A 13,004-nucleotide genomic window follows, 5' to 3' on the forward strand; every position below is an offset into this window, starting at 1 on the left:
GTTCTTCAAAAGTGTTGTGGTCATGATTACCGAATACAATAAGTACTTCGGATTACCTCGTTATTTATATAGTAGATATTTCCCCATACAAACCCCCAACTGGTAGTGTCGCTGTGTTGTCGCCGGAGGTCCCACGCCTGTGTTGTGTTTATAAAGAGAGTACACGCTTTTCTCCCAGGTAGGTAGACAGATTAGACAGTCAAGTCAAGTCTCGTCTCCTTTGGCTCCTTGTGCAATTTTGCGTCGATTGTCGAACATTCACTCACTTCACCCACTCGTTTGAGCCACTCATTCCCTGATCAGCTTCAATTAAGCATTCCTTGTATGTGACATCTCTTTCTTCGCAGTACCTCGAGTGGTTCGGATTGCGGGCAACTTTGATTGTTGCTGGTGTCCCTGTATCCTCTCTTCTTCCACGCAAGCGAGCTCGGGCCAAATTCCCAGCGTTGTAGCGCTATAGCGCCAAATGCATGCTCGGGGCGCCCATCTTCTTCTCGGCCTTCTTCGCCGCCTTGTACCACTTGGCGTTGGCGTCGCTGTATGTGGTTCGCCTCTTAATCACCCTGCGCGGGTGGAACTCGCCGTTCTCGTCAAAGCCCGCGTCTCCGTCGTCCTCGTCCCCTCCGTCTCTGGTGCTGGCGGGACTGCCCACGCTGGTCGTCGCGGCCGCGGTGGTCGGCGTGGTGACGCTATCCTCACCGCCCACGTCGGGGGAATCGACGTCCGCGCCGAAGATGGCGCCCATGCCGGCCTTGTCTCCATTGGCGCTGAACGGGTTGGCTGAGGCGCCTAGGTTATTGCTGTCGAGCATTAAGCCGTTCACTTTTCTGGTGGTACCCTCGATCAGTTCCTTCTCCTCTTCGTCCGTCAGAGGTTCAATGTCGGGAACCGGCCCGGCGGGGATGATCAGCGTCCATCCAAAGTCGGTCCCGCCGTGCACCTGACGACCCTTGGCTCGGAGGTAGCCATACTTGTAGACTTCAAAGAATGTGGTGTTTTTGAACACGCCACCATTGGTGCGGTCGGACGTGTCCCAGTAGAGGTTGCGCAGCCACTTCGAAAGGCGAGGGTAGTCGTGCCGGATCATTTTCAGATTGCAATTGAAGATGTTGTAGTATGCAACGTCAAAACGCGCGAGGGTGGTGTATAGCCTGATGTCCGCTTCGGTGATTTGTCCGCCAAACAGGTATGGTTGGTGGGCGGGATTCTTCAGGTGTTCCTCCAGACGATCGAGTGACTTGAACAGAGGGTAGACGTTGGCATGGTAGGCTTCCTGTGTGGTTGCGAACCCTGTCTTGTACACGCCATTGTTGATTGTGTTATATACCCACTCGTTCATGGCGTCAATCTCTGACCTCAGGTGCGGAGGGTAGAGTCCCCCGCCAGGTTTGTTGACCTCCCTCTGATCGGGTTCCAAGAAATCGTCAAATTGATCATACAGCATGCGGATGATCTCGGACGACTCGTTGTTCACTATTGTCTCCGTCTTCTTATCCCATAGCACGGGCACGGTATAACGGCCAACATATTCTGGATCGGCCTTCAAGTAGAGCTGCTTCAGGCCCGTGAAGCCATACAAGGGATCGGCCCCCAAGCTGCCGTTTCGGCCGGTGAAGGTCCAGCCATTCTCGGTCAAGTCGAAGTCGGTGGTAATGAGCTGGATGACGGGTTCGAGAGACTTGAGTCCGCGGACGAGGATTGTTCGATGTGCCTTGGAACAAAGTGTCAGCCAGAGATCTGTCTCACAGGGATGTTGGAGCTGGCCTACCCAAGGGCATCCGTAGTTCCCATAAAGGGCATATCTGTCCTTTTCAGGTGTGAACTTGGAACCTGGCTCTTTGGAGATCCAGTTACGGAACTGGCTATCTTTCCGGCGAAAGTGGCCGTCTGCATCGGCATGCTGATGCGTCGGTCGCTGGCATTAAGTTAGTCGGGGTTGGAAAGACGGACATCAGTAACCTTACTGAGTCCCCCATGGTGTCGAGCTGGAGCTTGATCGTAATTGTCAGAGCCGAGTGAGAGAGGAAGCCGAGAATTCAGGAATCCAAGGTGCACTGAACAGAATGGGCGGAGATAGTTCAGAGCTTCAGCGCAGGATACACGAAGTCGCTTTGTGCTTGGACTCGGGACGATATTATGTGCAGAGAGATCGGTCACACCAACCAACGCACAACAGGGCCAATATATGCAGCTGATGACAGCAACGAGAAAGAGAAGACGAATTGACGAAGGTGAGGATTTCAAACCCAACCTGAGGCCTTTCCGCAGACCAGTTGTTCAGCTGTGCCTCGAACGTCTCAGCTTCGGGTATGGTGCTTACTTGATACTTTTCAGGCTCTCCGCGCCCCGATTCCGCCCCGCAACAGCAGTACGAGTTGAACGGGCGCCTGCACGTGCATGAGGCTGCAATGCCCTTTCGGAGTCCGTATTTCTGGTTCGAGTCTCTTGACTTGGTCGTCGAGCTTCAACCGAGCCGTCTGGGGGCCGAGAAGAGCGTATCTAGTCAGTTCGTGGTTGGCCGTAAACAGTAACCGCCAGCCCTCCCAAGTTGTGCCGAGTGCTCTGTAGGCATTGGGGGAAATCATCGACGTCATGGCTGCTGCGGCCGTATCTTGAGGACGCGCATACGGCAAGGAAATAATGATTGTCCCGCTGATGTGGCGCTCGTGGCACCTCTTCGAGGCTTACCAAGGACAGACGCCACTATCTGGAGGAGGTGAAGGGTCTCCTACTAATACCAAACAGCCTCATCCTTTTGAGATAATCAAAGAAAGCTCTTTGCTCTTCTCATTGAGTTTTTGGGAATGCGGGGTGATGGGCGACGAAGGGGTTTCTGACTTAACATGCCTGCCTTTGTCATCAAGTTGGCTGCAATGGCTGGCACAACTGAGATTAATAATGAGCGCCAGGAATTCCGTTGTTATTCACCTCGTCGGTAGTTCACATTGAAGCAGTTGATCTGAATGATCTGGAAGAGGTCGGAATAGCCATCAACGGTACAGTCCAATATTTGGCGCTGGCTTAATATGGATTCCGCTCGAGGACTGCGTGCACTGGATGATTTGAGAAATTCTTGTGTCCAGCTGGGTATTGACAAACAACTGGTTCGAGTCGCTGTTTGCTCACCTGCCTTCATGCTCGTGCCATCGAGAATGAGAGGCTGCGTTCCATGCTGGACTAGTGTTGAAGACGCAATCCTGGACAAGCGACAACAGCCACCACTTAACTGGTACTATCTGAAGTTGTCCCACGATGTCACTACGATTTATTCAAGGCAACTATTGCACCACAAGGAGCTCCTTCGCTCTCTTCTCATGCATCTCGCTTTACGCTTGCAATTGCGCACCGAATCCACAGGCAACCTTATCCAAAGTGCAGCTAGGCGCATGATAGCGGTGAGGTAGAGTCACCTATTGAGGTGAATTACTGCATCGTGCACCCTCTACTGTAGCGCTGCTTTGCTGTCCCTCTTGTCCTCGCTAAATATCGGAATCGGGGTTGCTTCGTTGGTGCAGGTGTGCGTGCTTGGACAAGCTAGTCGTGGGTGGGCGCAGATTTCACATGAAAGACCTGCGGGCCAATAAAAGAGGAAGGTGAGAGTTCATTGTACAGAGAGTCACCTCGCTTTTGGCGGCCAAGACGTGGTGATCGGCAACGCCTCGCATTGATGACTCTGCATGGAACATCGGCTGTGACAGGCCTTGTGGAGGGAGGACACAGAGAGAGATGTGACCCCACGTCGAAGAAACAATCCACATTCGTCTAACCATAGGATAGCAATATCAAAAAGGCTCGCAGTATCCGAAACCTTTGTTGACTTTGTTTGGATTTGTCAAGGAAACCACGTTATCGACCCTCCCAGCCACCTTGATAGAAGAACTATCTTATCGGATAAGAACGACGGCCCGTCTGAAAGATGGCAGGACGTCGAGCTTAAATCAGCATCAACGAGATTCGGGTCTTTAGGGGGAGTCTGATGAAGACGGGCGATGTTCTTCACCATCATCAAGCCAGGTGAAGTTGCTTCTGCGATAAGGGTCGATGAGGGGCGGCGAGGGGCGGCGTGGATCGAATACCTATTTTCGCTGAAGCAGAAGGCTTAACCGTTGAACATTATGTAGAATTGGATGGTGTGTTACCTTGGATGCTAAACAATGCAGACGGCTATTGCAGAGATCGCATTATGATTTGCTTGTTGGTGAGCAATATGCCGGAAGCCAGGAGTTGCACACACCACTATTATTCCCTGCTCATTTTTCGATTGCTTGCGTCGAGCTTCCCATGAAGTGCCAAAGGTTCGTGTTTCTGTCCACTCAACCCACCATCATATGGCGCCTGCATTATGCAGGGAAAAAAAAGCTTCGAGGTTGACACGGTCGCCAGCTGACAAGTTGTGGCCAATGTCCATGGTGCTGGCGAATTAGCTTTGGGCGGAGCCCGCCACGCAAGCCGAACACTATCAGATATTGATTGCATGAAGCAATGAATGGTGAGAAGCTGTCATCGCTTCACCGTACTCTTCAACCTCGTAAACAAGACATGATCTGCAATAGCATGGCCTTGATACATGAAGGACCCCTCAGTTTGTGAAAGGTCACCGAAAGGCGGCCGCTGCGCGTGGCCTGACTCTCATCACTGCGAACTGCGGGCATTCTCCTGGATTCGCGAGCAGTCACTTAGCCCTCAGAACTGCCCATCGGACCCTTTCTCCGACGGTCGGATCCCCCTATTTATTTTTTGTCTTGCAAGTTCTGACACGGACATTTCTCACAGGATTATTCGAGTTCCGAGATTCGGGTAATGGAGACCTCCTCCAACGGAATGATGCAACAGTGGCAGGGATCTGGGGCAACCGGGGATCGAGTACGGTGGGACATGGTATTACTCCATAGGGAGGACCTCCATTCGGAATGGACCCAATAGTTGGTCCGCAAAGGTTGGATTCGAGGTCGGGGGTGCGCGGATGTATCCCGATGGACACCTTAGAAAGTGTATAGCGATGTTTCGTCTGCTGGTTAGACTGACGGGGAGGGAAGGTTTGTTGCTTAAGTGCTTGACTTTGGTGTTGGTGGTTGTGACTTTGGTTCCCCCCTCCCAATCTGCTGCCTACGAGTGGTGTCAGTTGCCGGGGGACAAGACTCGGGGACTACTCGTATAGGCAAACAGCGAGAGAATACCGAGGGGGAATAATAATAAAAAGGGGGATGGAGATGGAGAATCAAAGTCAAGGGACGGGAGACGAGAGGCCAAGGGGCGAGAAAAGGTAAGTAGACAAGGTGCCTAGCTACCTGCGGCCACGACTACCTGTACCTAGTGGTTAAGTACGCGGTACCCTGTACTTGGGACTCTGACTATGGCCTAATGAGAGGACTGGTTACAATGACTGGGTGCAAGAGTTACAGCTCGGCTCGAATGGCTACTACAACGCCGCTCAGAAGAGCGGGTGAGTAGTTGTGGGAGCAGTCCCAAACATATATACATGTATCTACCCAAGGCACCCATACCTGGGTCTGGTGTTGACCAATGCAGGCTCAGGCGCAGGCGCAGGCAGATGCACGGGTACAGGCAGTGCATCCTACATACCGGCAACACTTCGAGTAGGCTTTAACTAGTCATGCAGGTCTGGAGGCGAAGGGGTCATCCATGTAGTTTGTCTTGGGGCGTTGGGGGCTTGGACTGGTACGAGTAGTACCTTAGCAGCTTAGCAACCACTGGCAACCTAGGTAGGCAAGTAGGCACTGAGGCCCAGCGGTCACTGGGCACCGACTCATGCCTAGCCCAGCTTCTCCATCCCCATCCACCATCTTCTACCACCAAAAGGTGGACCTCTAGGTAAAGCGTTGCCGAAAAGGACATCCCACGGCGTCTGCAGTGCTCATGGCCTGCAGCGGGCATAATGCACACCCGCACCATCCCCAAGTCGTAAATCTGCAAAAAAAATATCGTCCCTTGCGTGGTCCAGTGCCTGTTTTCTTTTCTTGCCTTTGCCACCTTTTTCCGAGCAATCATCTGTCTGAAGCAAACCACACCCTCAATCCCAGGGACGCTCTTCAACGCCTCGCATACATATGTCAGATCCCCCCATATCGACATCTTACTTAGGTCTCTCTGCACTGCCAGCGCCCGGAGCTCCCATTGGTCCATAAACCCCCGTCGCTCCCAACCGCATTCGCCCCCAAAGAAGCAACCACCGCAGCACAATCCTCGAAAAAGTCATCTCAGCCTCGAGACATCTTCGAGACACTCCCGAACCTCTTAGAATCGACTCGACTTCGCCTGTCCTCGAACACCCTCAAGTGCCCATTTCCCGTCAAAACTCATTTGTTACCACTTCCGATTGATCGGTAAAAGCAACGTCGGCTCAAGTGACAGAACCTTCGTCCACAAGGTTTGCTTTCCCTCCCAAAAATCACCCCCTCAAATAATACCCCGAACTGCAGGACTGATCAGCGACTTCCTCCTCCGGTGACAGGTCTCCCACCAGCGAATCCTCCCTCCCCTGCGTCTCGTTTTCCGTTGATCGACTGCCGACCTTCAAAAGTCACCCTGTCTCGTTCCGATCCTTGTGCAACTTGCAGTGCTCTCGCCGTACCTTACATTTGCCTGTTAAAAGTGCTGTCTGCCAGTCGATTCCCTACAAGCGACCCATTGCGACAGTCGACATTCTGTCCAGCCTGAAGCGTGTATTGGACACCATTCAACTGGATTTTGATTCAGAGAAGAATATCGAACAAAGACTTCCGGCGTGTCACCAGCTGACTGCATTGTATTGCTCCCTTCAATTGGTCCAGTGACACTTGATCCCGTCGAGGTCCAGGTCAAGGCCCTCGGACAACACCCTTCCCGCGGCTGGTGACTTTCTATTGAACATACCGAATATACATTGTCCAACCCTTCGCAGTTGCGCGCTTTCGCACGAGCGGATGTGTCGATCCTGTTTGTCAGGTCTGCCAGGGTCTTTGTGAGACGTTTCCAAGCTCGAACTTTCAGGTTTACCATTGCCCACCCCAAGTCGGCATCGAGGACTGGCATACATCATGACGGGGAAAATGACCCTATATAAATTGGTGGTGCTGGGAGATGGTGGTGTCGGGAAAACGGCTTTGACCATTCAGGTTTGTGTGGACCGATCTCCTTGCGTCAGCTGGATGCTAAACCTCCCTTGCAGTTGTGCCTGAACCATTTTGTTGAAACCTACGATCCTACCATTGAAGACTCTTATCGGAAACAAGTCATGATAGACCAACAGGCTTGTATGCTCGAAGTTCTGGATACTGCTGGACAGGAAGAATATACTGCTCTCCGCGACCAATGGATCCGGGACGGTGAAGGGTTTATCCTTGTCTACAGCATCACGTCGAGAAATTCTTTCAGCAGGATCCAAAAGTTCTATTCCCAGGTGCAACGAGTCAAGGAATCTGGCCATCCCAATTCGCCCACCGGGGCAAATTATCTCCAGTCTCAAATGTCCGGACAATCCACGTACAATGGCCCTCCCATCATTATGTTGGTTGGCAATAAGAGCGATCAACACCATGAACGCGAGGTTCCTTTCCAAGAAGGTCAAGCACTGGCCAAAGATTTGGGATGCGAGTTTGTTGAGGCGTCGGCCAAAAATTGCATCAACGTGGAAAAGGCCTTCTACGATGTTGTGAGACAGCTGAGAAGACAGCGACAATCACCCATGAAAGCCATTGACCGGAAAGGCACAAACTATATGTCACAGCCTAGTCCACGCAACAACTTTGATTCGGATCATCAGCGGATATACCGTGATCACACCAAAAAGCGCAGCACCAAGTGTGTTATTTTATGAATGCGAGTCGGGCTTTATTAAACCCCACTACCCGGGGACTGATGCCTGATATGAAGCTATGAGCCAATCATGTCTAGAGCTGGCGACAAGTGAGGGTGTCGGAACCTGTGGTGCAACCCCCAAATTCCTCTGTCATCCCCCAGAATTCCACACTTGTCATGACCAAGGACGCACACAACCGCGTCTTGTACGTGTGGACGGCGAGTAATCCAGTCTTTCAGGACATGGATACCCTCGGCACTTGTTGTCCACAAGGCACCTTTATCCGCATTTTCCCTCGATCCCACTACGCCCAACAACAGCTCCTGTCTCCCTTGCCTTGGGTTGAGAAGAGTCGTCGACACGGAGAAAGCTTCGAACAGCGACGGGACCTGTTACAATTGGAGAATTACCATATAAGCTACAGTACAGCAGCACGATTTATCAAACTCCAGTGTACAATATATTCACGTCTAAGATACTAGAAAGGGACATGTCACGGAATGCCTGAAGTTTTGCACAGGCTGTTTAGGTCTGAGGGAAGCTACATGTCTTGCGACCAATTTTTTTCTCGTCGTGGAGTAAAGACGGACCAAAATCTTTGATGGGTACGGAAAGATGATGGTAGCATTTCTCCCCAGAGTCCAAGGAGGACATCGGAATCACAGCCCCATCTGGCATGGTTTACAGGAACCGGTGTCGGGACGACAACCAATGTGGCGCGGGCCTTTTCCAGTTCCAACCTGAGAAGCCGATGTCGTATTCAGACGGACCTTGTACATATTGGGCATGAGGTTTGATGGAGATGGAGATTAAAAGGGAGGGCCTTTGATATCTACCTACATGAAGAAGGGGGGCCAGCTGTCGACCTGACCTCGGACTCGACTCGTATGGCTGGAGCCTGGGGAATGGCGTATGGCGTATGGCGAATGGTGAATGCACCAGACCAAAAAGGAGGCATGGGGAAAGCAATCAAATTAACACGAGTATTTTTACGTTTTGCAGGACTAGAACAGAAATCCAGCGAACCAGGCAGGTTAGCAGTGGCAGTGGCAGTGACAGGGAACGTTAAAAGTTTGTACCTCGTACCTATGCGAGGACTACCTGGACTACCTGGACCCCCTACAGTACCTAAGTACCGAGTACCGAGTAGATAACCGTCTCAGTTCTCGCGTGCTTCGTGCTTCGCGTGGTGGACGCTGGGCGCTGGACGCCGGACACTTCGACGGGGAAAGTCTAAGGCAGACTGAGTTGTGCCCGAGTACTCGGTACTGTGCAAGCAGAACAAGGTAGTAGTAGATAGTAGTAGACAGTAGTGCATAGTTTGTACCGTTGCATCTCTGGCTACTACCTATTGCCAATTACTACTGTGCAGAAGGGTATGCGGTACCTAGGTACTTACCTTCTTGGTACTCCGTCCTCATGTGCCGACCGACGCCCAAATACCCTCTCACTCTCTTGTCCTGTCCAGCCCAGCACATCTCCCCCCACGTTTGGCCAAGCGTCCTCTTGCCAGAGACTCGAGTACCTCATCTCATCTCTCACCTCGTATTGAAGCAAGGTGTGAAACAGCCGAGAGCAAGTCCAACACCACATCCCTCGGCTTGCTGGCTTGCTGGCTTGCAATACCTCGTATACATGTTCCAATAGTTTCTCCGTCCAAACCGATATAGATAACGGGTGCTGCTTGGGGAAGAGTTTATTCCCCTACGGCACGTCGAGAGCCCAGAAACCCGAGACCACAAGCGCCGCCACATGTTTCTCAATGCGAGACAAGGTTATATCGGCCCTCTTCATCTACTCCTCTCCCGCGTCGTTGGCTTGCATGTGCACCTCCGTCACAGCACAACGGACGCAACGGTCTGGAGACATTTTCCGTCGGCCCCACTAAAGCACCACTGTTTTTCATCCTCGTGTTTTTATTCTTGTCGATGGCTTTAGCAAACAAATCCCTTCCCCTTTCTTGGACGGCGTGGGCGGATCCATCTATCGTCGTGGTTGGCCTTCACACATGCGACAGAACGGGATAAGATTCACCTCATGATGGTGTGTGAACCATGTGCGACACATGCAGATAGATCCATGTGGCCGTTGCGGACCTGCATACGGGATTTGTCCGCTGGGTCGGCATTTGGCAAATGGGCAAATAGCCAAATGGGCAATCATGCCTAGGAAAGTTCCGCCATACCTAGTTCGCGGTCGCGTGCCTGGGTCCTAGGCCCTGGCGCCTAGGGCCTAGGCAGTTCCCACAGGGACCAGTCACCTTGCTCGTTCAGGGGTCAGGTAATAATTCGTGTGTTCAACGCTCAGGATGATGTTGTACTCGTTTCCAGAGCTGGCAAGGCTGCGCAAAATGATGAGATGGCCCGGCATCAGGCTTGGGGGAAAATACTTCCTGACCGGCTCATGAGGCGACATGTTCAGCATATCCTTTCTTAGATGGTCGAGCCAGACGCAATATATAGGAAGGGAGAACGGGATTCCACCAATACCTGTTACCCTGGCCGCAATGGCCGTTGATGGCGCTTCAGGAATTTACCGTCAGACATTGTCGCCCAGCCCAAAGTCGAGCCCCAGCGGGTCCTCGCTATCTCCCATGCTGGATTGTAAGGCTGCAGTCGTTGAAAATGTGAGTCGGTGGTACAGAGTCTGGTGTCACACTTTCCCACAACAGACCAAAGCGGGAATTTTGAAGACCGAGTTCAGAGTATCTCGTACTCCTGTGTGCTTAACTTAGGCCCGTTGTGGTTGAATATGTGGTTGAATAGGAACCAGTAATTGTGTCCCAGAAAAAGTAACCCAGGCCGAAAGAGACATTTATCCAAGTTCAATCAAGGCAGAGATGCCATTGTGTCCCCCCTAACATTGGGCTTCAACGCTTTATGCAGCCGGAAGATACCACTTCCAACTCCGGAATGACAGTCCTCAGGAGTTCTTCGGGGGACCGTCATCGCTTGGATGCATTTTCGACCTAAGCGATTCGGCCGCATCTACGATTCCAACTGCCGTGCCGTGTCGCACGGTAGACAAATCAAGGCTTCTGCAAGTGGCCGAGAAGATTATTGAGCTCGTCCAAAAGTTCCACATTGCCATGTCTCGTTGAAGGCCTCGAAGAAATGGTAGCATATGAGCTCCGGCCACGTCAGAAACTGGATCGAATGCAAAGACAAAGGGACATAGCGCCATTCGGCTTGTACCGTACGATGCGTTGTTGGAAGGTCATTGCTCCTAGGCAGCTCTAATTCATTGCGACGAAATAAAAGAGTAAGCCGTGTGCATTAGCTGTGTCGAATTTGGGGTCGGCAAGAGAGTGAGTCCAGAACTTCATTCACTTGCTTGTGCTGGCGGAAGGTCTGTGTTCCATGTCCTCCGAGTGCGTCAATCATATTACCCTGACCTGGTTTGCAGATCGGGAGCGAGCGTACCCAGCAACATCCCAGTGTCCATGTCTTGCTCTCATCACTCTACTCAGATCGCAGATGAGTGCAGCGAGTAATGGGTAGCTGTTTGCAGAGGGCGTGGACGCTCCCCCCCCGAAGACTGCTTCGATAGCCTTGACACGTTTCTTTATGGGAACTTGCTCCTAGAAGAGACGGGATTTTCCATGCAGCCCGAAAGTAGAAAAGAGTTCGCTGCCATCCTCGATCGTCGTCCTATCGGCAAGCACGTTGCAGGGCGTGTGATAAAGCCTTCCATGTGCTGCGGGTCGATGCAGTCCGTTGCGCGGCCCGAAGCCTGACGTGCATGCTGGATAGTGTGACCTTGCCACCGTCGAAAGATATGGGGGTGCCTCACGCTAGACCTCAAGGGAGACATTCCTTTGTTCGGGCATCTTGGTCTTCATCAAATGTTCAGGCTTCTGCTTGTTGTCCCCGATGTGTACTCCTTCCTTTGCCTTTCTTGGGAGAGGCAGCGATGTCCTGTTTTAGGTGTGCTATGACTCTCTTGTTTGTTTCCTTTTCTGCTTCCAGTGCTGATATTCGAGCTTGCAGTTCTGTAATCTTCCTATCTTTGGCCTGAACAGCCAAACGTGTGATGTCTCGGCCCTTGATGATGCCTTGAGTACGCAGGTCGTGCCTATTAAGAAGATCCACTAATTCCCTCTCGACTTCCAGACTCAGTCGAGAGCCGCTCAGTATGCTGAGAGCTTCAGAAGCAAGCGTGGAGGGTTCAGGTTCAGGTAGGGCATACCCAGTAGCCCTTCTAGCTGGTGTACTGGACGGTGAGAGCAATCCGCTGCCTCTGGACTCATGTGTTGCGCTTGGAGTACTAAAGACATCGTCACTGAGAGGCCAAGTTTCGTCGGCGACACCGGTCTGCTCGGTCGTCTGCATAAAGTTCCTCTTGCCTGGGGATGTCAGACTCTCTGTGCGAGGAACTTTCTTCGGAGTTTGAAATGGCGCCTTCTCCAACATATCTTGCTCTACCATGAGAAGCTCTTCATCATTACTGGACGACCAATCAAAACTCTCGTCATGTTTATCATTCGCAGGCTCTTTCTTGTCCCGTCTCGTCTGGGGTGTCGGAGGGAGAGCGGGAAGGTCTTTCTTCTGAGGTGTCACCGGAGCGGGCACATTTGGCTCTGTACGGGAATTGCTGAGGACAGCAGCTTCTTCGCGGACTTTGGCATCATCATTCCAGAGGAAGAACTTGCACCTTTTGTGCTGCGGCTTTTGGCAGGTGTAGACTATCGCCAGGCATCAATAAGAGACCTAAATGTCTAGACAATTCACGTACACCATCTTCCGTGATTCTTGCCTCCGTTTTTCACTTGAAACTTGTCTGCTGGCATCCGCGGCTCACAGTCGCAATGCCAGACACTGTTGAGGAAGGCCCCTCTTTTGGCGGTGCGACCGTTCCTCGTGGTGTAGGAGTTGGCCATCTCTGGTCTCTCATCACACGATGGTTTGCATTGGTGGCAATCGCGCCGTCATATGATACCGCAGCATGACCGTCTCATCGTTGTACTTGTGTTATGATGTACCATATCATATGTCTGTGCGCCAGGTAGCTGAGGGTAGGTCACCAAAAAATCAACCTGACCATGAAGCCGACAATTTGGTGTGTTGATGCGATGACGCAAAATGGGAGGGTCATGATCCAGGTGGAGACGGTTGTGTTTGTCAGGTCAGGCTAGGGCCACACGGGGCACTCGGTAGGCTGGCAGGCTGGTCGTTTAGCCACCTGGGTGCCACCAGCAGCAAAATCT

At 52.0% G+C, this 13,004-nt stretch overlaps 3 protein-coding genes across 3 annotated transcripts; 1 reads left to right on the plus strand and 2 right to left on the minus strand.

Annotated features, from left to right (window-relative positions):
* Positions 1-454: 454 nt before the first annotated feature.
* Z517_09925 (uncharacterized protein) lies at positions 455-1,976 on the minus strand (the record flags this gene model as incomplete). Its single annotated transcript, XM_013425833.1, has 3 exons — positions 455-1,711; positions 1,769-1,915; positions 1,965-1,976. 3 exons carry the CDS (start codon positions 1,974-1,976, stop codon positions 455-457), a joined length of 1,416 nt encoding a protein of 471 aa, XP_013281287.1.
* A 5,061-nt stretch (positions 1,977-7,037) lies between these two features.
* Positions 7,038-7,816, plus strand: Z517_09926 (protein Ras-2; the record flags this gene model as incomplete). The annotated part of the gene is made up of 2 exons (XM_013425834.1): positions 7,038-7,115; positions 7,169-7,816. 2 exons carry the CDS (start codon positions 7,038-7,040, stop codon positions 7,814-7,816), a joined length of 726 nt encoding a protein of 241 aa, XP_013281288.1.
* Positions 7,817-11,646: 3,830 nt separating this feature from the next.
* Positions 11,647-12,677, minus strand: Z517_09927 (uncharacterized protein; the record flags this gene model as incomplete). The annotated part of the gene is made up of 2 exons (XM_013425835.1): positions 11,647-12,482; positions 12,533-12,677. 2 exons carry the CDS (start codon positions 12,675-12,677, stop codon positions 11,647-11,649), a joined length of 981 nt encoding a protein of 326 aa, XP_013281289.1.
* Between the last annotated feature and the right edge of the window lie 327 nt (positions 12,678-13,004).

The sequence above is a fragment of the Fonsecaea pedrosoi genome (assembly GCF_000835455.1).
Source record: "Fonsecaea pedrosoi CBS 271.37 unplaced genomic scaffold supercont1.6, whole genome shotgun sequence".
Taxonomy (NCBI): domain Eukaryota; kingdom Fungi; phylum Ascomycota; class Eurotiomycetes; order Chaetothyriales; family Herpotrichiellaceae; genus Fonsecaea; species Fonsecaea pedrosoi.